This window comes from Dasypus novemcinctus, chromosome 12 (assembly GCF_030445035.2).
Source record: "Dasypus novemcinctus isolate mDasNov1 chromosome 12, mDasNov1.1.hap2, whole genome shotgun sequence".
NCBI classification, from domain to species: domain Eukaryota; kingdom Metazoa; phylum Chordata; class Mammalia; order Cingulata; family Dasypodidae; genus Dasypus; species Dasypus novemcinctus.
The window spans coordinates 37,151,091-37,179,013 of NC_080684.1; the positions used below are offsets into that span (position 1 = coordinate 37,151,091).

Below are 27,923 nucleotides of genomic sequence, written 5' to 3' on the forward strand. Positions count from 1 at the left end.
ACAGTTTCAGGGACGAATAGCAGATGGAAAACTAAACAAAGGTATTAGAAATTAAGAGTTAGACACTTTGTGGATCAAAGAAAGGGAGATGGAATATAGGAGAGATAGCAGATGGTGGAGGATATCAAGTTGTAGGGGAAAGGGGATAGTGTAGATAGGCTAAATCTATTCACAGAGAAATGAGGCAGTGGAGGGTGAGGAAACCCAGCAAATGTGAGGTATTTCCTGTAGGACCTATTGTATTGTTAAGGTAAAATAGTATAAGAAGAATATTGGGGACAAGAAAGAGAGGATTGAAAAAAAAAAAAAGAACAACAAGAACAAAAAAATAAAAAAAATAAAATAAATAAAATAAATAAAAAAAAACAAAGAACAGAAACCCCGCCGCCAGGCTTGGCTGGGCTCAGCTGGGCTCCGGTCCCCCGCCCACCGCGGCTTGGCTGGGCTCGGCTGGGCTCGGCCAGGCTCGGCTTTCCCGCCCGCCGCCTGGCGCGGCGCAGCATGGCTCGGCTCTCCCGCTCGCGGCGCGGCGCGGCTGGGCTCGGCCGAGCTCAGCTGGGCCCCCCCCCCCCGCCCGCCGCGGCTCAGCCGGGCTCGGCCGGACTCGGCTACCCTGGCCGCCGCCCGCCGGGGCTCCGCGCGGTGCTAGCTGCCTCGGCTCCGCCTACCCAAGGAGGGAATCCTCCACACGTAGCTGGGATCTCCATGTATATTTCACAGATGGATCCTCTCTGTTACCTTCCCTCCAAATCGATGTCCAGACACCTCCGGACCAGGAAAAATCCCGAAACAGCCGGTCCCAAAGAGTCTCCGATGCCTCCCAGCCGATTCCCCCCAGGAGCTAGTAACCGGGAAGTTCACTCAGCCGCCATCTTGCCTCCCCCTCCTGAAAAGTCCCAATTTATATCTTATAGACCAGTCCTTTCCGTTACCTTCCCACCAAATCGATGTCCAGACACTTCCTGCCCTGAAAAAATCCTGAAAAAGCCTGGTCCCGGAGAACCTCCAGCGGTGCCCAGCTGCCTCTTCCCAGGAGAGACGGCAGGCAAGCTCACTCAGCCACCATCTTGCCGGAAGTCCCCCCATGTCTCTTTCTGTTGCATCATCCTGCTGCGTCAGCTCTCCTTGAGTGTGGTGCCATCCCTGGGCAGGTTGCACTTTTTACACCCTGGGCAGCTCTGCAGCTCTCCTTATTGGGCGCACTCCTTACGCATGGGGCTCCCTTATGCGGGGAACACCCCTGCGTGGCATGGCACTCCTTGTGCGCATCAGCACTGCGCATGGGCCAGCTCACCACATGGGTCAGGAGGCCCTGGGTTTGAACCCTGGACCTCCCACATGGTAGGCAGACGCTCTATCAGTTGAGCCAAATCTGCTTCTCTAAATGTTTGTATTTTACTTGTTTTTTTAAATTATTTTATTTTTTATTACTTTTATTTTTATTTTTTTGGCTTTGTTATTGGGGTGATTTTGGATTGTAGAAGGGCTGCAACTGTGTCACGGTAGGATCACTGGTGCAGGGTGTTGGTAATGGGGAGATGTGTGGGGAGGGGTGCACCTGAGGCATGGCTTTATGGAATATTAATATGTTCTAGTGGTCATCAGGTACTGTCTCGGTGGGTGAAGACCCACACAATAACTGAAAGAATATTGAGTTCCCATCCTGGATGGCACTGCTACATTCTCTAACAGAGTGGCAAGAACATGGGCAGTGTCTAGTATAGGAGGATAGACCAATATGCCAGGCCTTTGATACTGACGGTTGTACTTATGAACTTTGTTCTTGTGAAACTGAAATTTAGCCTAGTATTATATATTGCCTAAGAGTCACCTCTTTAAATCCTCATTGTTGCTCAAATGTGGCAATTCACTAAGAAAACTCAGCATATAAAATCACTACATTCCCTCAGGCTTGGCACATGACTTCCAGGGATAAGCTTCCCTGGCATCAAGGGATTATTATCAAACACCAACTAGCAATGCATTTGGAATAAGACCTTGACCAAAAGGGGGAAATATTAATATGAGTTTCTATGGCTAAGAGATTTCAAAGTGTGTCAGGAGGTCATTACAGAGGTTATGCTTATACATGTCTCAGCAGGATCTCACGGACTGCCACAATAAACAGTGCCTCAAGTAGGGGTGCTCCTGAGGGCTCTAGAGACATCTAGACACTATAGGCAGAGCAGACAATCTCAGGAATTCAGCACCCTGTCATACATTACTTGGAACAAATGTTCCTCAATGCAACAGAGTTAGACCCCTTTATAAATTTCACTACACATGGCTCCTCTGCCCCTTTTATTGGAACCTATAATTAGCAATATACTCATTAAATATACATCCCAGAGACTTAAATCTTCAGTTTGTTCATATGCCAGTTGTGGCAGTTTGATATTATTTATGAATTCCAAAAAGAGATATTATGTTTGTAAACTGTTCTGTTTCTCCAGGCATGATACCCTTTGACTGTATTAAATTCAAAGGCTGTTCTATTTACTTGATTAAATTAAGATTAGGGCTTTGATTTGACCACATCATTAGGGCATGGTCAGGGTTGAGCCACCACCCTACTGGTGGGTTATATAAACAGACATTCACACAAGGAGAACAAAGGAAAAAGATACATAGAGGAAGAGAGAAAACTCCATAGACACAGAAGGGGAGTAAACTTTGATCCTGAGGCCCCAGGAAGAAAGATGAGCCATTACCTGGTAGTTTGCAATTGAAAAGTACAGAGCAGCTGAGCCCTATGTCAGCCTACAGTTGAGATAGGAAGAAGCTGGGCCCACAGAGTCTCAAAAGGAAAGAGGAAGGATGAACCCTCAGAGACACCGCCCACCATCTTGCTTCAACACATGCAAATGAGTTTTGAGTGAGGAAGTAACCTTGAGTTGTACTCTCTAGGGCCTTGTAACTATAAGCATTTACCCCAAAGAAATATCCTTCATAAAAAGCAATAGTTTTCTGGTACTTTGTATCAGCACCCCTTTGCCTGACTAATACATCAGTTGACCCCTAAATCTCAGCAGTGTTGGAAAACCTACTCTTTAGTTCATCATACAGGCCCAGGACAACTAACAAAAGGATGATGATGGACAATGCCCATCCCTAAAAACAGAAAGTATCCATAATTGCAAGCAAGACAGTTCCATCCATCTACCCATGGGTTCTAAGTGCCCTCTCAATCAGAAAAAAACGTAGGCACCACCATCCCAAAATCCTCACAATTAAGGAAAAAACGAATATAAGGGGAGAATGCAACTATGGACTAAAGTAGACTCATCATTATTCTAGCAACAGAAGAACTTGTAACATTAATAAAAGGCAGTGGCCACCAGAGGTTCTGAGGGCAGGGAGAGGGAAGAGTAGGTATAACATGGGGTACTATTGGTACACTGGAATTTTCCTGCATAACATTGCAATGACAGATACAGGCAATTATAACATTCTGTCAAAATCTACAAAATTGTGCAGTGCAAACTGTAAACTATAAACTACAGACCTTGGTTAGTAGCAATTATTTCCATATATGTTCATTAATTGTAACAAATGTACCACACTAATGAAAGATGTTGTTAATGGGGCAAAGTGTGGGATGAGGAGGGCATCATGGTGTATATGGGAATACTCCTAATTTTTTTTTTATCCCCCACCTTGCAGCTTTTTCTTTTTTTTGCATGCTATCTGCTCTCTGTGTCCACTCACTGTGCATTCTTCTGTGTCTGTATTTTATTTTTTAAAATTTCCCCTCCCCCTTGTGGCTTGCTTGCTGTCTGCTCTCTGAGTCCATTCGCTGTGCGCTCCTCTGTATTCTTGCTTGTCTCCCTTTTATTTTCGCATCACCTTGCTGAGCCTGCTCTCCATGGCACTTGCAGGCTGGGCGGCACTCCACAGCGTGCGGGCGAGCCTGCCTTCACAAAGAGGCCCCAGGACGCAAAGCTAGGGCCTCCCATATGGTAGACGGGAGCCCACCTCATTGAGCCACAGCCACTTTCCTCCTCCTAAATTTTTTATGTAACATTTATGTACTCTAAAACTTCTTTCAAATAAAATAAAATAAAATAAAATAAAATATTTTAATAATTGGGCATAAAGAGTGACATTGTCAAGATGTTAATGTAAGATACTCCCTGGAAAAGCCTACCCTTGTTAACTAAAAAAGGACAAATCCCACTTGCTTGGAATTCTAGAAGACAATAAAGCCTGGAGAAGAACTCCACAAATGCTGAACTGAAGAAAGAAAATAAAAAAACAACCAAAAAAGAAGGGCAGGAGATCTGCGACTTGGACCCCCTCCCCTCCCTTGGTCTCAGGGGCTTAAGTCACACAGCAACAATACCCTGACTCAATTAACTCCTTCTGTGGGCCAAAGACCACAAAGTGTCTCAGAGTACTCAATTAAAATCCCATGTACATTCACCCACAGGGAACCAAGGTCACATAGACTCAGGGTGGAACCCACATGGCTGGTAAGCACCTATATACAAGAGGGCCATGAGGAAACAAGGGAACCTCAGCAGAACTGTTGGAATGAAGTGCACACACCCAAGGCAGACTCTAAATGCTAGAGCACATAATTTTAAAAATCAAATTGAATCAAATCAACAACAAAACGCATTTTTCAATGCTGACCCCGTCTGACTCTCTGCAGCAAGGTATCCCAATGTGGAAGTTACAGGAGGCCAAAAAGCCTCATGGACTAAAGGGAAAATGCAACTGCTGTAAGACAGGATGGGCCACAGGACTGAAAAGTCTGAGTGAGGGACAGGAGGGATAAATCATAGGTACTGAAGAGAAAAATCTGGACAGAAACAAAAAGATCAGTTCAGGACTCCCAGAGAAGGAACAGAGAAAAGGAAGCCTTTAACAGGACGTGAAACAACTTCACATAAAAGGGCAATCTTAAATGTTGTACCACCTCTCCAGGGCAAGAAACAGATGCAAAAGTCCTGAGAAAATCTGAACTCAGACTGCTCTGAAGTTTCGGTATAAGCTGGGACAACTGTTAAAGAAGAGCATTAACAGATAGCCAAATCACACTAAAACCCTAGGCAAGAGGGAGAAACTGACCCTCAGAGCACATCAAAATAATCAGGTGCTCAGACATCAGTAAAAAATTACAAGCCACACTAAGAAACAGAAAGATATGTCTCAGTAAATGGATCCAATTAAAACTTCCGAGGAGACACAGACTTTGAAACAACTAATCAAAGACCAAGCAAATCTCCTAAATCAACTCAAAGAGTTGAAGGAAAATATGAATGGAAATAAACTAAGTATGGATATAGAGGTAAAGAATATTAAGAACACAATGTGTGGCAAAAAGAATTACCAAGTTTAAAAATAAACAAATTATTGTTTTGAAGAGTATAATAATGGAGATTAAAAATACAATACACACATACAACAGCAGATTTGGGTAGGCAGAAAAACGAATTAGTGAACTAGAAGACAGGACCATCAAAATCATAGTTGGGAAAACATATGGAGAAAAGAATAGGAAAAACCGAACGGTGTCTAAAGGACATATGTGTCAGTATGAAGCATACCAACATACACATCATGGGAGCCTAAAAAGAAGAAATAAAGGAAAAAAGAACAGAAAGAAAATCTGAGAAAATAATGCCCCAAAATTTCCCAACTCCTACAAAAGATATAAATATACACATCCAAGAAGCAAAACATACTTTGAACAGCATAAACCTTAATAGACTTACACCAATACACAAACTAATCAAAATGGCAAATGCCATAAAAAGAGAATTCTAAAAGCAGAATAGAAAAGAGATTTTTTTACACATAAGGAATCCTTAGTAAACTTGTGCCAATGTCTCATCAGAAATGGGAGCTTGTCAGGTTAGAAGGAAAAGACCTAGTGTAGCTGAAGAAGTGACAAGAAAAAGATTATGTTCTTGAACTAATTCATTCCTGTGGGTGTGGGACCCATGTGATTGGACTATGTCAGTGAAGCATGATTCAGGATGTGTCTCCACCCTCTTATTGGAGCTTTATACACATGGGGACACAGAGAGAGAAACAGATTTTTCTGCCATTTTTTATTCTGCCACATGAGAGGACTCAAGGATCCCTAGCAGTCAAAGGTTAAACAGGAAGCCCCCAGGAAGCCAGGCACACAGAGCAGATCAAGGCTGAAGAGACAAGCCATATGCCTGGTAGCCCACAGTTGAACTCTGGAAGTGAGTGGAGCAGCCGAGACTGAGAAGGAAATTGGAAAAGAAACAAGCCTTATGCCTAATCACCCACAGCTGGGCTCTGGGAGATGGTAAGTCTTGAGGGGAAAGACCTTGGCAGAGATCAGCCACCGTCTTGCTTCCCTAAGTGGCAGGACTCCAGGATCCAGTAAACTGACTTTCATGAGAAAGCATTTCTGATGGTACCTTGATTTGGGCATTTCACTGCTTAGAACTGTAAGCTTTTACCACAAATAAATACCCTTTATAAAAGCCAACATAGTTCTTGCATTGGCAGCCCTGTAGCAAAAGAAGACAGTAACTACATGGGTAAATGCAAACCCCAATATCCTTAATAAATAACTCTGCTCTCTAATTCCTATAAGAATAAAATTGAATAAGATATATTTCCTGATAACAGACACACACAATATAAAGATACAATGTGGCACAAAAACAACATAAAGAGGGGAGATGGGGAGATATGGGAGCAAAAAATGTGTATGCTATTGAAGTTAAGTTGGTATCTTTTCAAATAATTATAGACTTGGGTAGTATAATAAAACCCAGGGTAACCACAAAGAGGATATTTAAAATATATACAGAAACAAATGAGAAAAGAATCAGTCAGATTCATCATTAAAAAACAGCTATATAGAAATGGAGGCTGCAATAAAGGAAAAGAAAGATAAAAAGACGTAAGACATTAAAAAAAGAACAAAATAGCAGGAATAAATTATCTTTACAATAATAACCAATGTTAATGGATTAAACTCCTCAATCAAATGGCACTGATTGGCACAATGAATAAAAAAGCATGATTCAACTATACGTCAATGAAAAGAGACTCACCTTAGAAGCAAAGACAACTCAAAGATTGAAAGTTACAAGGATGGAAAAATATAACTATTCAAATAGTAGCTGAAAGACAACTAGGATAGCAATACTAATATCAGACAAAATAGAATTAGATTCAAAAGCTGTTGCAAGAGACAAAGAAGGACTACTACGTATTTTTTTTGACACTACATATTAATAAGAGATTCAATCCAATGAGAAGAGACAACAATCATAAATATTTATGTACCTCTCCACAGTGCCCCAGGATACATGAGGCAAACACTAGTAAAACTGAAGGGAGAAATGGATACCTCTACAGCAAGGATTTTTAACCAGGGATCATGAGATTGAATTAAAATTCAAGAAAACATTATTCTTGTGGGGATGTGTTGGTGCAGGTGTGATATATTTATTAAATAATACATAGTGTAGTTTGGCCTTAGTAAGGGTTTGTGATTTTCACCTGATGGGTAAAGAGATCCATGGAACAAAAAAGGTTAAGAATCTCTGTTCTACAGTAATAGCTGGAGACTTCATAAAAAAGTCTCAATACATTTTTTTAACTTTGTTTTGTACATTTAATAATTGAAAATATAAACAATTAAAAACTAAAAAGAAAGCACAGTTGAATAAAAACATACATGGATAAATTTCTAAAGATTGAAATTATACAAGTCATCTTCTCTGACCACAACAGAATGAAGCTTGAAATCAATATTGGGCAGAGAAAAAGAAAATCGACCAACATATGAAAGTTAAATAACACACAATAATTAATGGGTCAAAGAAAAAAAATCATGAAGGAAACCAGTAAATATCATTAGGCGAATGAAAATGAGGACACAACATATCAAAACTGATGGGAAGCACTGAAGACAGTGCTGCAAGGGAAATTTATAGGCCTAAATGCTTACATTCAAAAGGAAGAGAGGGAAGCACATGTGGCTCAAACAGTTGGGTGCCTGTCTACCACAGGGGAGGTCCTGGGTTTGGTTCCTGGTGCCTCCTAGGCAGGATGAACAGGACAGTGAGCTGACGTGACAGGCTGGTGTAGCAAATTGACGCACCAGGATGATGCAACAGACACAAGTTGGAAAACACAATGAAAGACACGGCACACAGTGAGTGGAGATGACTCGAGTTATTGGGCACCTCCCTCCACGTGGGAGGTCCCAGGTTCGGTTCCCAGTGCCTCTTAAAAAGATGATGAGGGCATGGTGAATGGGCACAGAGAGAGGACAGCAAATGCAAACAATGGGGGGGGGGAGGTGAAATAAAGTGAATCTTTAAAAAAAAAAGATACAGAATATCAAAAAAAAAAAAAAAAAAAAAAAGGACGCTAAAATCAAGACCTACCCGAACACCTTGAAGAACTAGGGGAGAAAAAACAAACAAACAAACAAAAAACCAGCAAACTAGACCTAAAAAGAGAAGAAGGGAAGAAACAATGAATTAGAGCAGAAATAAAATAAATAGAACATGAAAAACAACAGAGAAAATCAACAAAACCAGAACTTGATTCCTAGGGAAAAAAAGTAACAGTGAAACTGGCAAGCCAATGTTAGCTAGAATAAGAAAGAGAGAGGATACAAATAATTAAAAATTAGAAATAAAAGGGGGGCATTACTACTAACCCCACAAAAATAAAAAAGATCATAAGAGAATACTAAGAACTGCAGGCCAACAAAATTAAGACAACCTGGATGAAATGGACAAATTCCTAGAAACAGAAATACATAAGCAACCTACACTAATGCTAGCAGAAACAGAAAAAATCTCAACAGACCAATTACAAGTAGAGATTGCCTGAATCACCAAAAACCTCCCACCAAAGAACGAGATTACTTCACAGAGGAATTCTACCAAATATTCCAAGAAATAACACTACTCCTACTCAAACAGTGACAAAAAATTGAAGAGGAGGAAACACTTCCTAACTCATTCTATGAGGCCATTATCCTAACACCAAAGCTAGATAAAGAAAACAAAAGAAAAGAAAATTATAAGGCTGTATCTCAACAAAATACTAGCAAAACAGAACCCAACAGCACAGGAGAAGAATATACCCTATTATCAAGTGGGATTGATCTCAGACAAAAATAAGGAAATCAATTAATGTAATACAACACATTAAACAGAACAAAGGATTAAAAAAAAGATACAGAAAAGACATTTGACAAAATCCAACCACCTTTTTTTCTGGATCAAATACTTAGAAAACTAGGAATAGAAAGAAACTTCTTCAACATGATAAAGGGCATATATGAAATACCCACACTCACATCATAATCAATGATTAAAGATTGAAAGCACTCCCTCTCTATTACCTGGAAAAAGACATAAATGGCCATTGTCACCACTGTTATTCAATGTGTACTGGCAGTTCTAGCCAGAGCAATTAGCCAAGTGAAAGTAAAAAAAGTAATCAAAATTGGATGGTAAAACTGTAGAGATACCTCTATAGGTATCTATTTCCCTATTTGCAGGGGACATGATCCTATATACAGAAAGTCCCCCAAACAACAAAGCTAGTAGAGCTAATAAATTAATTCAGCAAAGGGGTGGGGTACAAGATCAATATCCCAAAATCAGTAGTGTTCTATACCACTAGTAAATAAACTATCTGAAGTGGAAATTAAGAAAAGAATCCATTTACAATTGCAACTAAAATAATCAGATATCCAGGATTAAATTTAAGCAAGGATATAAAGGGCTTATACACAGAAACTATAAAATATTGGCCAAAAAAATCAACAAGGACCTAAATAAACAGGACATTCCATGCTCTTTGACTAAATACTGTCAAGATGTCAATTCTGCTCAAAATTATTTACAGATTCAATGCAAACCCAATCCAAATTCCAAAGCCTTCTCTGAAGGTGGAAAAGTCAATCATCACCTTTATTTGTATATCCCAAACAGACAAAACCAACTTTAAAAAGAATGAAGTTGGGGAGCAGACATGGTTCGAGTGGTTGAGTGCCTGCTTCCCACACAGGAAGTCCCAGGTTTGGTTCCTGGTGCCTCCAAAAAAAAACCAAACAACAAGCAAATCCAGTGATAAAACCAACTTAGGGGAGCTGATGTGGCTCAGTGGTTGAGCACCAGCTTCCCACTATGAGGTCCTGGGTTCAATCCCCAGACCCTGGTACCAAAAAAAAAAAAAAAGTTGGAGGGCTCACACTTTCCCATTTTAAAACTTATTACAAAGCTACAGAGGTCAAAACAGCATGGTACTAGGACAAGAACAGAAATATAAACCAATGCAATTGAAGTGAGGGTTCAGAAATACATCCTTACATCTATGGCCAAGTGATTTTTGACAAGGGTGCCAAGCTAACTCAATGGGGAAAGAATAGTTTCTTCAACAAATGATGCTGGAAGAACTGGTTATTCATCTCCAAAGGAATGAAGGAAGCCCCCTATCTCAGACCATACACAAAAATTAACTCAAACTGAATCAGAGACCTAAATATAAGAACCAGGACTATAAAACTCCCAGAAGAAAACAGAAGCATCTTCAGGACCATGTGCTGGGCAATTGTTTCTTAGACCAGACACCAAAAGAAAAAGTAGATAAATTAAAATTAAAAACTTGTGCATCAAAGGACTTCATCAAGAAAGTTAAGACAACCTACAGAATGGGAGAAAATATAGGGAGAACCTATAAAATGGGAGAAACCATATATCTGGTAAGGATTTATTTTTATTTATTTCTCTCCCCTTCCCCTCCCCACCCCTCCCCACCCCTCCCCTCCCAGTTGTCCGCTTTCTGTGTCCATTCATTGTGTGTTCTTCTATGTCTGCTTGTATTCTTGTCAGAGGCACAGGAAATCTGTGTCTCTTTTTTTGTTGCATTATCTTGCTGCGTCAGCTCTCCATGTGTGCAGTGCCACCCCTGGGCAGGCTGTGCTTTTTTCACGCTGGACCGGTCTCCTCACAGGGTGCATTCCTTGCACATGGGGCTCCCCTACGTGGGGGATAGCCCTGCGTGGCATGGCACTCTTTGTGCACATAGCACTGCACATAGGCCAGCTTATCACACAGGTCAGGAGACTCTGGTTTTGAACCCTGGACCTCCCATGTGGTAGGCGGATGCTCTAACCATTCAGCCAAATCAGCTTCCCTGGTAAGGATTTAATTTTCAGAACCTATAAAGAAATTCTATAATTCAACAAAAAGACAAACAACCCAACAAAAAAAAAATGGTCAAAAAACGTTAAAAGAAATTTCTCCAGAGAAGATACAAATGGCCAAAAAGTACATGAAAAGATTCCCAACATTAGTGTTCAAGGAAATACAAATCAAAACCACTAGAGTGGCTACTATTAAAAAACAAAAAACACCAAGTATTGGAGAGGATGTGAAGAAAGAGGAACATTCAATCATTGTTAGTAGGAATGTAAAATGGTATCGCTGCTGTGGAAGAACAGTTTGGGAGTTCCTCGGAAAGTTAAGTGTAAAGAATTACCCAATGATCTGGCAATCTCACTTATAGGTGTATACTCAAAAGAATTGAAAGTAGGGACTCAAATACATTTGCACACTGATGTTCACAGTGACATTATTCATAATTGCCAAATGATGGAAATAACTCATGTGTCTATCAACAAATAAATGGATAAACAAAATGTGGCATAAATAGAATGGAATATTATTCAGCCATAAAAAGGAATGATGCTCTAATACATATGACTATATGGATGAACCCTGGAGACATCATGTTGATTTAAATAAACCAGGCACAAAAGGACAAATATTGTATAATCTAACTTGTATGAAATAACTAAAATATGCAAATTAATAAAAACCAAAAACAAATTATGGAGAACCAGTGGCTTGGAATGGGGTGGGGGATAAGGAGCTATTGCTTAATGGGAACAGTTTCTGCTTCGGTGACACAAAATTTTTGAAATGGATGGTGGTAATAATGGCACAACATTGCGAATATAATTAATATTAATGAATTGTATATTTGAAAGTCATAAAAATAGGATATGTTATCTGTAAGACAAAACAATAAAAATTTACAAAGAAAACCAGTCAGTGGTAAGATTTATTCTAGTTCACCTAGAAATATATTTAGGATCCCAATTTCATGAAGATACCTATAGCATTTCCTCATCAAGGATAATAAGCCAATGGCTTCAGGGCCCTGTGTGGTAAAACCTGTTTGTTACTATGAGTGGTAAAACAACCCAGGATTACCTAGCTCAGGCTTTTATCACTTTTTTTTTTAAAGGAGGTACCAGGGATTGAATCTGGGACTTCATACATGTGAAGCAGGTGCTCAACCACTGAGCTACACTTGCTCCCCATACTTCTTTTAAACTACTCTAACTTTAAGTTCCCTCTATTTTTTTTTTAAAAGATTTATTTATTTATTTAATTCTCCCCTCTCCCCCGGTTGTCTGTTCTCTGTGTCTATTTGCTGCGTCTTGTTTCTTTGTCCACTTCTGTTGTCGTCAGCGGCACGGGAAGTGTGGGCGGCGCCATTCCTGGGCAGGCTGCACTTTGTTTTGCACTGGGCGGCTCTCCTTACGGGCACACTCCTTGTGCGTGGGGCTCCCCTACGCGGGGGACACCCCTGCATGGCAGGGCACTCCTTGCGCGCACCAGCACTGCGCATGGGCCAGCTCCACACAGGTCAAGGAGGCCCAGGGTTTGAACCGCGGACCTCCCATGTGGTAGACGGACGCCCTAACCACTGGGCCAAGTCCGTTTCCCAGTTCCCTCTATATTTTTTGTCTATGGTGATTTCCCTTACTTCTTCTGTTCAGCTATGTATTTTAAATGAGGTATTTTTCATTCTGTATACACACAATGCTTTTAGGTTATCTAGTCTGTCCTACTATTCTAAAAAGAAGTCCCTTTTGTAGATGAAGAAACAAGCTCTGTAAGGAAAAGTTACTTGGTCCAAGCAAAAAACAGAACCTGCATTAGGACCTGAGACTTTTTTAGAAGTCTTGCTTTCATACTACTCATGTATCAAGCCAAAGAAGGCTAATTTATAATATATACTTTTTTAAAACTGTACTTGTTTGTACTTGCTGTTTGCTCTCTGTGTCCATTTGTTGCGTGCTCTCTGTATCTGCTCGTCTTCTCTGTAGGAGGCGCCAAGAGCCAAATCTGGGACCTCCCACGTGGGAGAGAGGCGCTCAATTGCTCGAGCCACCTTAGCTCCCTGGTTTGTTGTGTCTCTCATTGTCTTTTCTCTTTGTGACCTTTGTTGTGTCATCTTGTTGCACCAGCTCACCTTTTCCAGGAAGCACCAGAAAACGTACCCAGGACCTCCCAAGTGGTAGGCAGGAGCCCATCACTTGAGCCACATCCACTTCTCATGTAGTATATATTTTTGAATGAGCAAAAAACATAGACTAATCACTAAATAACAGATTAGGTAAAGTTACAGATTCAAGGTTAAAGATAAGATTTGGATCATTAAATCACTAAAGCGTTATATTACTGAACAAATTTATGTCTATGATTCCATTATAAGCAATATAGTTCTTTTTATGTGAGAGAAAAGACAAAGGTTTTCTTTTACATTTCTCACCTCATAGTTCATTAAGAGTTACAATAAAACAATCCACTGTGGTTTCCTTCCGAAAGAATGAAGTCTCCTGGATATAAGAATACTCTTTCAAGTGAAAAGGAATCCTATTCATATTGTTCCTTAAAGAATGTTCCTAAATGAGATAAACACTCAGCCAATTCTAAAGAATAAATATTAAGATAACTTCAAGACAACCTCGAATGCATATATAAAGATATGCAAAGAAAATCAAGTTTACACTTAGGGCTCTGATTCCATAAAACTTCATGGTATTTTCACTCTGATATATAATGGCTGTCTCTCTCTTTTTTTTTTTTCTTATCTGGTTGTGTCATCGTCTTTTTGGTGCATCACTTTACTGCGTGGGGAACCTGCATCTCCCCGCACAGGTCTGAATGCCTTTTTTTTTTTAACCAGGAGGTCTGGGGATTGAACCCAGGTCCTCCATATGGTAACAGGAGGACCTGGGTTTACCAGGTCAACTGCGTGAGCCACAGCTGCTTCCCTTTTTGTTCTTAAATTCTCCCTTTCTTAATAAGTATGTGTAGCCCATGATTGTATCATTATCTAAATTCTCTACTGAAATTCAGATTTATATCCACAATAAATCAGTCTTACCTTCTCTTTCATATTCTCAAAAGTTCCTCCCTGGGCCAGCACAGTATTGGACTGCAAATCAAATATGAATCCTGATATATCTGAAAGAATAAGAGAAAACTATATTCAACATGATCTGAACCTATCATGTAATTCATCCTCAAGACAAAGGGGACAAAGGGGACAAGATCAGCTGCTTTTTTCCTACAAAACAGTATACAACAACTCAGTTGTTGTTTGGCAGTTCTATTATATAAATAATTGATAATTACCTTTTGAATTAAATTTGAATAAAATTTGGTTTTAATAGAAATTGCCACAGCTTCTAAACACTTCAATTGTTTAAGACTGCCTAGTAGTCCTAGGTATCTTTTTAACATATCTTACCTTAATTAAAAAGGGCCTCTAAATGTTAAAAGTAAACAGCTCCCAGTGGTAAAATATAATGCAAAGTAATGTGAAAATGTGAGAATGGATTACTTCTGTAGCTTTAATAATAATACAGGTAAGTAATTTCCATCTTGTAGACTGCACCACACAAGTGAACTCAAAGAATACATTAGTGTTTATGTCTCCACTGTAATGCGTAAGGAAGCAATGTATCCAAGTTTACCTTGCCAGTGCAGTATTTCTACAAAATCCTCTGAGACTCTCTCTGCTGTCTTTTCCCTTCAGCCTGAAGCACTCCCTTTAGTATTTCTTGTGGGGCAGGTCTCTTGTTAATGAACTCTCTCAGTTTCTGTTTATCTGTGAATTTTTTTTAAGATTTATTTATTTATTTCTCTCCCCTTCTCCCCGCCCCACCCTGGTTATCTGTTCTCTGTGTCTATTTGCTGCATCTTCTTTGTCCACTTCTGTTGTTGTCAGCGGCAAGGGAATCTGTGTTTCTTTTTGCTGCGTCATCTTGTGTCAGTTCTCCGTGTGCGCGGCACCATTCCTGGGCAGGCTGCATTTTCTTTCGCACTGGGCGGCTCTCCTTATGGGGTGCACTCCTTGCGCGTGGGGCTCTCCTACACGGGGGACACCCTTGCGTGGCAGGGCACTCCTTGTGCGCATCAGCACTGCGCATGGGCCGGCACCACACGGGTCAAGGAGGCCCGGGGTTTGAACCGCGGACCTACCATGTGGTAGATGGACGCCCTAACCACTAGTCCACGAGTTCACTGCCTATCTGTGAATATTTTAAATTCAGCCTTATTTTTGAAGGGCAGTTTTATCAACCAGATAATTCTAGGCTGGCAGTTTTTCTCTTTCAGTATCTTAAATATATCAAACCACTGTCTTCTCACCTCTACGTTTTCTAATGAAAATTTGGCACTTAGTCTTATTGGGTATCACTTATATGTGACAGATCACTTTTCTCTTGCTGCTTTCAGAATTCTCTTGTAATGCTGGAATTTGACATTCTGATTAGTATGCATCTCAGAATAGGTATATTCGGATTTATTCTGTTTGGAGTATGTTGTACTGCCTGGATGTGAATATTTATGTCTTTCATAAGAGTTGGAAAATTTTCGACCATTATTTCCTCAAACATTCTTTCTGCCCCTGTCCCTTCTCTTCTCCTTCTGGGACACCTATGATATGTATGTTTGTGCACTACATGCTATCATTCAATTACCTGAGATTCTGCTCAACATTTTCCATTCTTTTCTCTATCTGTTCTTATGTCCATTCAATTTTGGATAACCCTTTTTCTAACTCACTAATTCTTTCTTTCACTTTTTTCAAATGTGATGTTGTATGTCTCTAATGTATTTTTAATCTCATCTGTTGTGCCTTTCATTCCCATAAATTGTTATTTTTCTTCATATGCATTCAAATTCTTCTTTATGCTCACCCAATGTATTCTTAATATCCTTTAATCTCTTCAGCCAATTGTCCTTCATCTCCTTGAATTTCGGAGATTACACATTAACAAGTCATGGGGAAGAACCACATGATTATCTTGATTGTCGCTGAAAAGGCATTTGAAAAGATCCAACTTCCGTTCTTGATAAAAAACACTTCAAAGATAGGAATAGAAGGAAACTTCCTCAATCTGATAAAGGGAATATTGAAAAATCCCACAACCAACATCATACTCAATGATGAAAGACTGAAAGCTTTCCCTCAAAGAACAGGAACAAGACAGGGATGCCCACTGTTATTCAACATTGTGCTAGGAGTTCTAGATAGAGCAATTAGTAAAGAAAAAGGAATAAGTGGCATCCAAATCAGAATTGAAGAAGTAAAACTTTCATTATCTGCAGATGACATAATCCTATATTTACAAAGTTCCAAAAAACTACAACAAAGCTAATAAGTTCAGCAAAGTGATAGGAAACAAAACCAATACACAAAAATCAGTAGTGATTCTATACACTACTCATGAGCAATCTGAGAAGGAAATCAAGAAAAAAATCAATTTGCAATAGTAATTAAAAGAATCAAATATTGAGGAATAACTATAACCAAGGATGTAAAGGACCTATACTCATTAAACTACAAACATTGCTGGAAAAAATCAAAGAAGACCTAAATAAATGGAATACTGTTCCATGTTCATGGTTTGGAATACTAAATATCATTAAGATGTCAATTCTATGCAAAATGGTTTACAGGGTCAATGCAATCCCAATAAAAATTCCAACAGCCTATTTTGCAGAAATGGAAAAGCCAATTATCAAATTTATTTGGAAGGAAAAGGGGCCCCAAATAACCAAAAATAAAATCTTGAAAAAGAACAAAGTTGGAGGATTCACACTTCCTGACTTTCAAGCATATTACAAAACTACAGAGGTTAAAAAAAAAAGGCTTGTGGGAAACGGACTTGGCCCAATGGATAGGGCATCTGCCTATCACATAGGAGGTCCGCGGTTCAAAACCTGGGCCTCCCTAACCTGTGTGGTGCTGGCCCATGCACAGTGCTGATGTGCTCAAGGAATGCTGTGTCACGTAGGGGTGTCCCCTGTATAGGGGAGCCCCACGCGCAAGGAGTGTGCCCCGTAAGGAGAGCTGCCCAGCGTGAAAGAAAGTGCAGCCTGCACTAGAATGGCACTACACACATGGAGAGCTGACACAGCAAGATGACGCAACAAAAAGAAACATGGATTCCCAGTGCCGCTGATAAGGAGAAAAGCGGTCACAGAAGAACACACAGTGAATGGACACAGAGAGCAGACAAGCAGGGGGTGGGGTGGGGATAAATAAATAAATCTTTGGAAAAAACAACAACAGCCTTGTACTGATAGAATGACAGATATTGATTAATGGAACCAAACTGAGAATTTAGAAATAGACTCTCGCATCTATGGTTAATTGATTTTTAACAAAACTGCCAAGTCCATTTCAACTAGGACTGAACAGTTTCTTCCACAAACAGTACTGGGAGAAGCTGGTATCCATATCCAAAAGAATGAAAGAGGACCCCTATCTCACATCTTATACAAAAATTACCTCAAAATGGATCAAAGACCTAAATATAAGAGCCAGGACCATAAAACTCCTAGAAAAAAATGTAAGAAAACATCTTCAAGATCATGTGGTATGAGGTGGTTTCTTAAACTTTACACCCAAAGCACAAGCAATGAAAGAAAAAAATAGATAAATGGGATCTCCTCAAATATAAATACTTTTGTGCTTCAAAGGACTTTGTCAAGAAGGTGAAAAGGTAGCCTACACAATGGGAGAAAACATGGGGAAACCACATATTCGATAAGGGTTTAATATCTAGAATATATCAAGAAATCCTGTAACAACAATAAAAAGACAACCCAATTAAAAAATAGGCAACGGACTTGAATAGACATTTTTCCAAAGAGGAAATACAATGGCTAAAAAGCACATGAATAGGGAAGTGGATGTGGCTCAAGCAATAAGCAATTGGGCTCCTGTCTACCATATGGGGCATCCAGGGTTCGGTTCCTGGGGAACCAAGGTTTGGTCCCGGGGCCTCCTGGTGAAGGTGAGTTGATACAAAAAGATTACTCAACAAAAAAGACACACAGAGGAAAAGACAATGAGAGACACAACAAACCAGGGAGTTGAGGTGGCTCAATCTACTGAGTACCTCTCTACCACGTTGGAAGGTCCTGGGATTGGGTCCCCATGCTTCCTAAAGAGATGAGAAGACAAGCAGACGCAGAAGAAAGCACAGCAAATGGACAGACAGTGAGTACAAGCAGCAAGTGGGGGTGGGGAGGGATGGAGATAAATTAAAATTATAATTAAAATTTTAAAAAAGCACACGAAGAGATGTTCAACATCACTAGCTATAAGAGAAATGCAAATCAAAACCAAATAACATATTATTTCACATCTGGTCACTATTAAAACAATAACAACACAACTACAGGTGCTGGAAAGGATGTAGAGGAATAGGAATACTTATGCACTTGTTTGTAGGAATGTAGAATGGTACAGTGCTGTGGAAGACAGTTTGGTGGTTCCTCAGAAAGTTAAGTATAAAACTGCCAAATGATTCAGCAATCCCACAACTAGGCACACAATCAGAAGAACTGACAGCAGGGATGTGAACAGACACTTAAATACCAATGTTCATGGTGGCATAATTCACAATTGGCAAAAGATGAAAACAATCCAAGTGTCCATCAACTGATGAATGGATAAACAAAATGTGGTATATACATACTATGGAATACTATTCAGCTGTAAGAGGAAATGAAGACCTGATGCATGTGACAACATGGATGAACCTTGAGGACATTATATTGAATGAAATAAACCAGACACAAAGGACAAATATTGTATGATCTCACTAATATGATCAAATTATAATGAGCAGGGAAGCAGATGTGGCTCAACTGATAAGAGTGTCTGCCTACCATATGGAGGGTCCAAGGTTCTATACCAAGGACCTTCTAACCAATGTGGTGAGCTGGCCCACATGCAGTGCTGCTGCACGCAAGAGGTGCTGTGCCATGCAGGGGTGTCCTCACATAGGGGAAACCCACGCACAAGGAATGCACCCCGCAAGGAGAGCCGCCTCGCGTGAAAAAAACGCAGTCTGCCCAGAAGTGGCGCTGCACACACTGAAAGCTAATGCAGCAAGATGACGCAACAAAAAAGAGATGCAGTTTCCCAGTCCCATTTGGTAATACAAGTGGACGCAGAAGAACACACAGCAAAAGGACACAGACAGCAGACAACAGAGGGGAAGGGGAGAGAAATAAATAAAACAAATCTTTAAAAAAATACATATATATATATAATGAGCAAACTTATGGAGTTAATAACTACAATACAGGTTTACCAGGAGATAGAATGAGTTTAGAGAATGGGGAGCTGATGCTTAATTTATATAGAATTTTCAGTAAGGTTGATTGCAAATGTTTGGAAATGGACAGAAGTTATGGTAGCACATTATTGTGAGTGGAATTAACAGTGTTAAATTATGTGCCTGGTTAAAAAGGGAAATTTAGAGTCATTGTATGTCACTAGAAAGAAAGCTAGAAGATGAAACACGGGACTGTATATAACAATGAATCCTGTTGTGGACGATGAATGCAGTTAATAATATAAATGTAGAAACGTTCTTCCATGAACTAGAACAAATATACGTCACTATCACAAGGTATCAACAATGGGGTAAGTCTTAGTTTACCAAAGTTTTTTGCCAATGTAAAATATCAGAAATAGGTTGGCTTTTATAATGGGAATTTTATTTAGGATAAAATCTTACAGTTCTGAGTCATGAAATATCCAAATCAAGGTACCATCAGAGATGCTTTCTTACAAAAGTCAGCTACTGTTGATCCTGGTGTCCTGTCACATGGCAATCAGGTATATGGCAGGGCTTGTCTCCTCAGCCTTTAGCCGCTCTGTGGGCCCAGCCCCTTGGGGGCCTCTTTCCACTCCTCTGTGTTCTCTGGTTCCAGACTTCAGGATCTCTCTCAGCCTCTTATGGCTTCTCTGTTTTTCCTGCAGTCCTCTCTTTCTCATAGCATAATCAATACGGCAGCTTCCTTTCTCTGTGTATCTCTGTTTAAATCAGACCCAGCAAGAGTGCGGAGACCCAAGCTGGCTCATGCCTCACTGACATAGTCCAATCAAAAGCCCTAGAGCAATTTCATCAAGTAATCTAATCAGAGTCCCCTTAACTGGATTTAATGCAATAAAAGGGCCCCACAAGCACAGGTAGAGATTTGTTTAAGAACATAATCTTCTTGGATTCAAAAAAGAACTTTGAACTGTCACAAGGTAATATATGGGAAAAATATATCTAAGACAAGCTATGGACTATAGCTAACAGTAATATTTTAATATTCTTTAATCAATTGTAACAAAGTACCAGATCAATGCTAAGTGCCAATAACAGGGGGTATAAGCTAAGTGCCCATAATAGGGGGTATAAGTGGTGTGGGTTCTTTTTTTTGAGCAATGAAAACGTTCTGAAATTCATTGTAGTGATACATGTGCCACTATGTGAATATATGACTGCCATCAATTGTAGACTTTGTGGGGTTTGTTTTTTTTTAAAGATTTATTTTATTTATTTCTCTCCCCTTCACCCCCCTGCCCCACCCCCGTTGTCTGTTCTCTTTGTCCATTTGCTGCGTGTTCTTCTTTTTGTCCACTTCCATTGTTGTCAGCGGCATGGGAATCCGTGTCTCTTTTTGTTGCGTCATCTTGTTGCGCCAACTCTCCATGTATGCAGCACCATTCCTGGGGAGGCTGAACTTTCTTTCATGGTGGGCAGCTCTCCTTACAGGGCGCACTCCTTGCGTGTGGGGCTCCCCTACGCAGGGGGCACCCCTGCGTGGCACGGCACTCCATGCACGCATCAGCACTGCGTGTGGGCCAGCTCTACACAGGTCAAGGAGGCCCAGGGTTTGAACCGCGGACCTCCCATGTGGTAGACAGACGCCCTAACCACTGGGTCAAGTCCGCGTCCCCAGTTGTAGACTACCATAACCATCATCCATTAACAAAAGTTTTCCATAATCCCAAATAGAAGCTATAAAATTTTAAGCCTTAGCCTTAGTTCCCTGTTCCCTCCTTCAATCCCAGTCCTTGATAACCTATATCCTAGATTCTGACGTTATGAGTTTGATTATTCTAATTATCTCAAAACGGTGAGAAAATACAGTTTGTCCCTTTTGTGTCTGGCTTTAGCCAACATGATGTCTTCAAGGGCTGAATAATATTCCATTGTGTGTATGTAACACATTTTGTTTAGCCTTTCATTGGTTGATGCATACTCAGGTTGCTTCCATGTTTTAGCAATTGTGAAAAATGCAGCTATTAACATCAGTGTGCAAGTATCTAAGTTCCTGCTTTCAATATTTTGGGAATATACCTGGAAATAGGATTGCTCATATGGTCATATGGTAATTCTATACTTAATTTTCTAAGGAACTACTAAACTGTCTTCCACACCAGATGCACTCCTTTACATTCTCATCAGCTAACTCGAGAACAAACAACCTAACTTAAAAATGGACAAAAGACTTGAATAGATATTTTTCTTTTTGTTGTTGTATTGTAAAGTTTCCTTATAGATACTGGATAGTAATCCCTTATCAGATATACGATTTCAAAATATTTTCTCCCTTTGTATAGGTAATAATTTTACTTTAAAGAAAAAGTCCTATGAGGCCCACGAGTCTTTAACTGTGATGAAATTACATTGATCTGTTTTTTTCTTTTGTTGCTTGTGCTTTAGGTGTGAAGTCTAATAAACTGTTGCCTAATACAAGGTCCTGAAGATGCTTTCCTAAGTATTCTTGTAGAAGTTTTATAGTTCTGGCTCTCGTATTTAGGTTTTGGACCTTTTTTTGAGTAGATTTTTGAATACAGGGTGAGGTAGGAGTCCACCTTCATTATTTTACAAACGGAGATCCCATTTTTCTACACCATTTGTTGAAGAGTCTATTCTTTATCAACTGAATGGACTTAGCTCTTTTATCAAAAATCGGTTCTTCATAAATGTGAGGGTTGATTTCTGTGCTCTCAATTCAATTCTATTAGTCTATATGTCTATCCATGTGAAAGTACCATGCTGCTTTGATTACTGTGGCTTTGTAATGAGTTTTAAGATCAGGAAGTGTGAGTCTTCCAAATTCATTCTTCTTTCTCAATATGCTTTTGACTATGCTGGGAACTTACCCTTTCATATAAATTTGATAATTGCTTTTCCATTTCAGCAAAGAAGGTTGTTAGAATTTGAATTGGTTTTGTGTCTTCCAATCCATCAGCACATAATGTCCCTCCATTTATTTAGGTCTGCTTTGATTTATTTCAGCAATGGTTTGTAGTTTTCTGTGTACAAGTCCTTTACAACCTTCATTAAATTTACTCCAAAATCTGATTATTTAGTTGTTATTGTATATGGAATTTTTTCTTGATTTTTTTATTGTAATTGTTCATTGCTAGTGTATATAAACACAAGTGTTTTGGGGGTGTTGATCTTGTACCCCGCAACTCTAATGAATTCATTTATTAGTTTTAGGAACTTCTTGTGGATTTTTCAAGATTTTCTTTGTATAGGATCACATCTTCTGCAAATAAAGTTTTACTTCATCCTTTCAAATGTGGATACATTTTATTTCTTTATATTGCCTAATTGCTCCTGCTAGAATGTCCAGTGCAATGGTGAATAACAGTGGTGACAGGGGGCATCCCTGTCTTGTGCCAGATCTTAAAGGGAAAGCTTTCTGTCTTTCACAACTGAGAATGTTATAAGTGGTGGGTTTTTCATATATGCCCTTTATCATGTTGAGAAAGTATCCATCTATTCCTAGTTTTCTAAGTATATTATAAAAAAAGGACACTGGATTTTGTTATATGACTTTTCTGTACCAAATGAGATGATCATGTGGGAGTTTTGTTAACATGGTGTATTACACTAATTTTCTTATGTCAAACCACCCTTACATGCCTCGAGTAAATCCTACTTGATTATGATGTATAATTCCTTTAATGTGCTTTTGGATTCAGTTTACTAGTATTTTTTTAGGTTTCTTGTGTAAGAGATATTGGTAATGTCCTCTTCCTGTGGTATCTTTTTCTGACTTTGAGATGAGGGTGATATTGGAAATCCTGGAATGAATTAAGGTGTGTTCCCTCCTCTTTATATTTTTTGAGAAGAGTTTGAACAAGACTGGTATTAATTCTTCTGGGAATGTTTGATTAAATTTCTCTGTGAAGCTGTCTACTCCTGGGCTTTTCTTTGTTGGTAGTTTTTGATTATGGATTCAATCTCTTTACTAGTTATTGGTTTGCTGAGATCTTCTATTTCTTCTTGAGTCAGTATAGGTAGATTGTATATTCCTAGGTATTTCTCCATTTCATCTGGATTATCTAAAATTTGTTGGTGTACAATTTTTCCCTGTATCCTCTTATAGTCCTTTTTTATTTCAGTGGGGTCAGTGTAATGTTTCCCTTTACATTACTGAATTTAGTTATCTGTATATAAATGAGTAAGAAGAGTTACATAGAAAATATATAATATAATTATACTAGCATTTATAGTTACCCATATGGTTACTGAGGTGATTTTGAAGATGAAAGCAACAAATGCAGAAGAGAAGGGAGAAACCAGCAAACACTACCCTATGCCTTGGAATGTGATGGAGGAGTCAAGGATCACCAGAAACCAGTCTTCAGAAGAAAGCAACCCCGTGATGATGCCTTGATTTGGACATTTTTCTCAACCTCAAAACTTTAAGCTAATAAATTCCCATTGTTAAGCCAACACATTTCATGGAATCTGCTTTCAGCAACCTAGCAAACTAAAACACTTACTTTTACTGAAATTCTCTATTTCCTTATGCTTTTTGATCTACTGTTTAATGTACCTTCCTTCCAGTCTGAGAAACACCCTTTATCACTGCTTGTAGGGCATGCCTCCTCGTGATGGACTTCCTCAGCTTTTGTTTATCAAGGAATGTCTTAATCTCTCTCTCAATTTTAAAAGAAAGTCCTGCTAAAACCAAAATTTTTCATTGGCATTTGTTATGTTCTTTCATAACTTTTAAGTATTTCAATTGACTACCTCCTTGATTCCAGGATTTCTCATCAAAAATTTGGCTTTTAATCTAATTGGTACTCCCTTGTATATAACATGTTGCTTTTCTTTTGCAGCTTTCAGAATTCTCACCTGGTCCTTTGCATTCAACAGTTTGATCAATATGTGGCAGGACATATTTTTCTTGAAGTTTTTCTTGTTCGATGTTCTCTATGCTTCTCAGATGTGCATATTTCACATCTTTTGCTAAGTTTGGGAAGTTTTCTATCATTATTTCTTTGAATATTCCTTCTGCCATTTCCTCTCTCTCTTTTCCTTGGGACTCCCATAATGTGTATACTGGCACACTTGGTGGTGGTCCTACAAGTTTCCTAGTGTATTTTTGCTTTTTCTAATACTTTTGTCTTTCTGATCCTCAGTTTCCATCATTTCTTTTTTTTTTTTTTTTAAGATTTATTTATTTATTTAATTTCCCCCCCTCCCCTGGTTGTCTGTTCTTGGTGTCTATTTGTTGCGTCTTGTTTCTTTGTCTGCTTTTTTGTTTCTTTGTCCGCTTCTGTTGTTGTCAGCGGCACAGGAAGTGTGGGCGGCGCCATTCCTGGGCAGGCTGCTCTTTCTTTTCACGCTGGGCGGCTTTCCTCATGGGCGCACTCCTTGCGCGTGGGGCTCCCCCACGCGGGGGACACCCTTGCGTGGCACGGCACTCCTTGCGCGCATCAGCACTGCGCATGGCCAGCTCCACACGGGTCAAGGAGGCCCGGGGTTTGAACCGCGGACCTCCCATATGGTAGACGGACGCCCTAACCGCTGGGCCAAAGTCCGTTTCCCTCCATCATTTCAATTGTCTTGTTTTTGAGTACACTTCTGTCAGTTCTGATCTGTTATCAGTACCCACCAGGGAATTTTTCATTTCAGTTGTTCTGGTGCTCAACTCCAATAATTCTGTTTGGTTCCTTTTTAAATTTTCTGTTACTCTGAGTTTCTTATATTTTTACTCATTATTTTCCAGATATCCTTCAGTCCTTTCTCTGTATCATCAAATTGAGCATAATGAAGATCATTTTTTAAAAGTTTCTGTCTAGTATGTTCATAGTCTGGTCTTCTTCATTGATGCTTTCTGGATTTTTATCATCTTCTTTTGTATGGACCATCACTTTCCTGTTTGTCTTGTAATCTTTTGTTGTCCCCTGTATATTTTAATATTTTAAAATTTTACCTCTGGAATTTATTTCCTAAGATGTTTGTTTCTTGAGTTTATAACCAGCTCGTGATATGACAGAGGTTTCATGAGTGTCAGGAGCTAACAAAACCAGAAATCCAAGCAACCTTTTACCTTCTTTGCATATTGGCCTTGTATTGGCTGATGCTCTATGTCACAGTTCAGCCTTCCTATCACACAGGTCAGCCCAAGAAAAATGCAAAGTGCAGGATCCTCCCTGTCTTTTCTGGGCCTGTGTCTCATACTTGCTAGTAGCCTTAGGAGTTCCCCTGTTACAGGAGTTTGAATTCTCTCTCAACATCTCCAGATACATATCTTCCTGTCTCAGATCTTCCACTGCAGGGCTTAAAGCAAATAAATCTTTGCCCTAGGCTATCAGCTTTAATTGTTCCATTCACTGCTTTCATTCTCTCAAGCTCCTTTGGTTTAGAAGGCAAATCCTGGGAGGAGAGGAATGTGAAGAGGAGTTTCCCAAGTCATCTTTTCCAACCCGGAACAAGGCCAAGAACCATCAAAGAGAACATCAGTTACCTCCCAAACTGTCCTGGAGAGAGGATTTGGGAAGAGCCAGGAAAGGCTCCCGGAGCTTTCTCCACAGTTGCACAAACCTGCACTTTCCTGACTCAACCTCTGCCCAGCCAAAGCAGCCTTTCAACTGTCATTCACAGCTCTGAGGAAGCATTCTGTGTTTGTCTCCCTTATCGTCATTTTTCCAGGGCAGGTTGGACAAACAGCCAGACTCAGAGTCCTGGGGCCCCAGCAATCCAAAGCACCAAATCAAAATCAGTGATCAGAGGGAAGTAGATGTGGCTCAAGAAGTTAAGCACCTGCTTCCTACAGAAGAGGTCATGGGTTTGGTCCCCAATGCTTCCAAAAAACAAAAGAACAGACAACAAGCAAACAGAAAAAAAAAACACAACAACTCAGGGGGGGCCTGTGGAGTGCCAGCTTCCCACATACAAGGTCCCAGGTTCATTCCCTGGCCCCAGTATAAAAATTTAAAAATAAAACAAACAAGCAAACAAAAAAATCAGTGATATCACTGATTGCCCCCTTTCCTGGATCTCAGAGAAATGGAATTTTATATCCCTTTCTGGCTCTAGCAAGCTACCCCATGGGCTGTACTCCACTGCTGCTGGTCTCAAGCATGGAGGATGAATGGCAGAAAACATCTTGGGAGAGATCAATTTGCTGGTATTTACCCTAATTTACCACCCTCTTCCTCCTGCTCTTCTCTGGACACTATCCAGTTTTACTGGACTCTGTTAGTTCATTCAGACAATTCTCTTTTTTTCCTAGTCAATTTTACTGGTACATATTAATAAAGCATACAAGTCATCCAAAGTGTACAATCAATGGTATCTAGTATAATCACATAGTTGTGCATTCATCACTTCAAATATTAGAGCATTTTCATTATTTCAATAACAACAATAATAATAATGAACAGGCAAACAACATTCTTCACCTCTCAATCTCTCTCGGTTTCCCCTGGTGTACATAGCTGCTATTTCTGGCTATTCTTACAGTTATTTATTTATTTATTAAGCAGTTTTACTGAGATATATTCACATACCCTACGAGCTATCCAATTGTATAATCAATCGCTTTTAATCACAATGTTGTGCGTTCACTACCTCAATTAAATTGAGAACCATTTCTTTACTCCAAAAAGAAAAATCCCATTCATCTTTATAAACTGATTTATATTTACATTTTATGTAAATGGAATCATATAATGTTACACAATATATTTAGTTCATAGTAGCGCAATCATACAGTATTTGTCATTTTGTGTCTGGCTTGCTTTACTCAACATAATGTCTTCCAGGTTTATCCATGTTGTCATATGCTTTATGACTTCATTTCTTCTTCAGATGCATAATATTCCATCATGTGAATATATCAGTTTTTTTTAATCCATTCATTGGTTTGATGGACACCTGGATTGTTTCCAATTTTTGGCACTTGTGAACAACACTACTATGAACATTGGGGTGCAGATGTCTGTTCGGGTCACCGCTCTCAGTTCTTCTGGGCATATATTCAGTAGTGGTATTGCAGGGTCACGTGGCAAATCTATATTCAGCTCCTTTATTTATTTATTTCTCTCCCCCTCCTACCCCCGTTGTCTGCTCTCTGTGATCATTCACTATGTGTTCTTCTGTGTCCACTTGCATGCTTGTCAGCGGCACAAAGAACTTTTGTCTCTTTTTGTTGTGCCATCTTGCTGCATCAACCACTCCTGGGTAGGCTGTGCTTTCTTCACATGGGGTGGCTCTCCTGGCAGGCTGCACTCTTTGTATGTGGGGCTCCCCTACACAGGTGACACCCCTGCGTGGCATGGCACTCCTTGCGCACATCAGCACTGCACATGGGCCAGCTCATCATATGGGTCAGGAGGCCCTGGGTTTGAACCCTGGACCTCCCATATGGTAGGTGGATGCTCTATCAGTTGAGCCAAATCTGCTTCCCTTCAGCTTCTTCAGGAATTGCCAAACACAGACAGTTCTTGCCTGTTTAACAGTTCTTTTTTGTAGAGGGACT

The 27,923-nt window shown here is 39.7% G+C and overlaps 1 protein-coding gene across 7 annotated transcripts in view; it reads right to left on the reverse strand.

Moving 5' to 3' along the window:
* Positions 1-27,923, reverse strand: part of SPATS2 (spermatogenesis associated serine rich 2) — a 224,417-nt gene that overhangs the window by 95,357 nt on the left and 101,137 nt on the right. For 5 of the 7 annotated variants that reach the window (XM_058308286.2, XM_058308287.2, XM_058308289.2 and 2 more), the window contains one exon: positions 14,209-14,288. The exons of the other annotated variants lie outside the window; for them this stretch is intronic. In XM_058308286.2, the coding sequence (XP_058164269.1) occupies positions 14,209-14,220 (12 nt within the window). In that variant the 5' untranslated portion in view covers positions 14,221-14,288. The remainder of the gene's footprint in view (positions 1-14,208; positions 14,289-27,923) is intronic. 7 annotated transcript variants of the gene reach the window in all.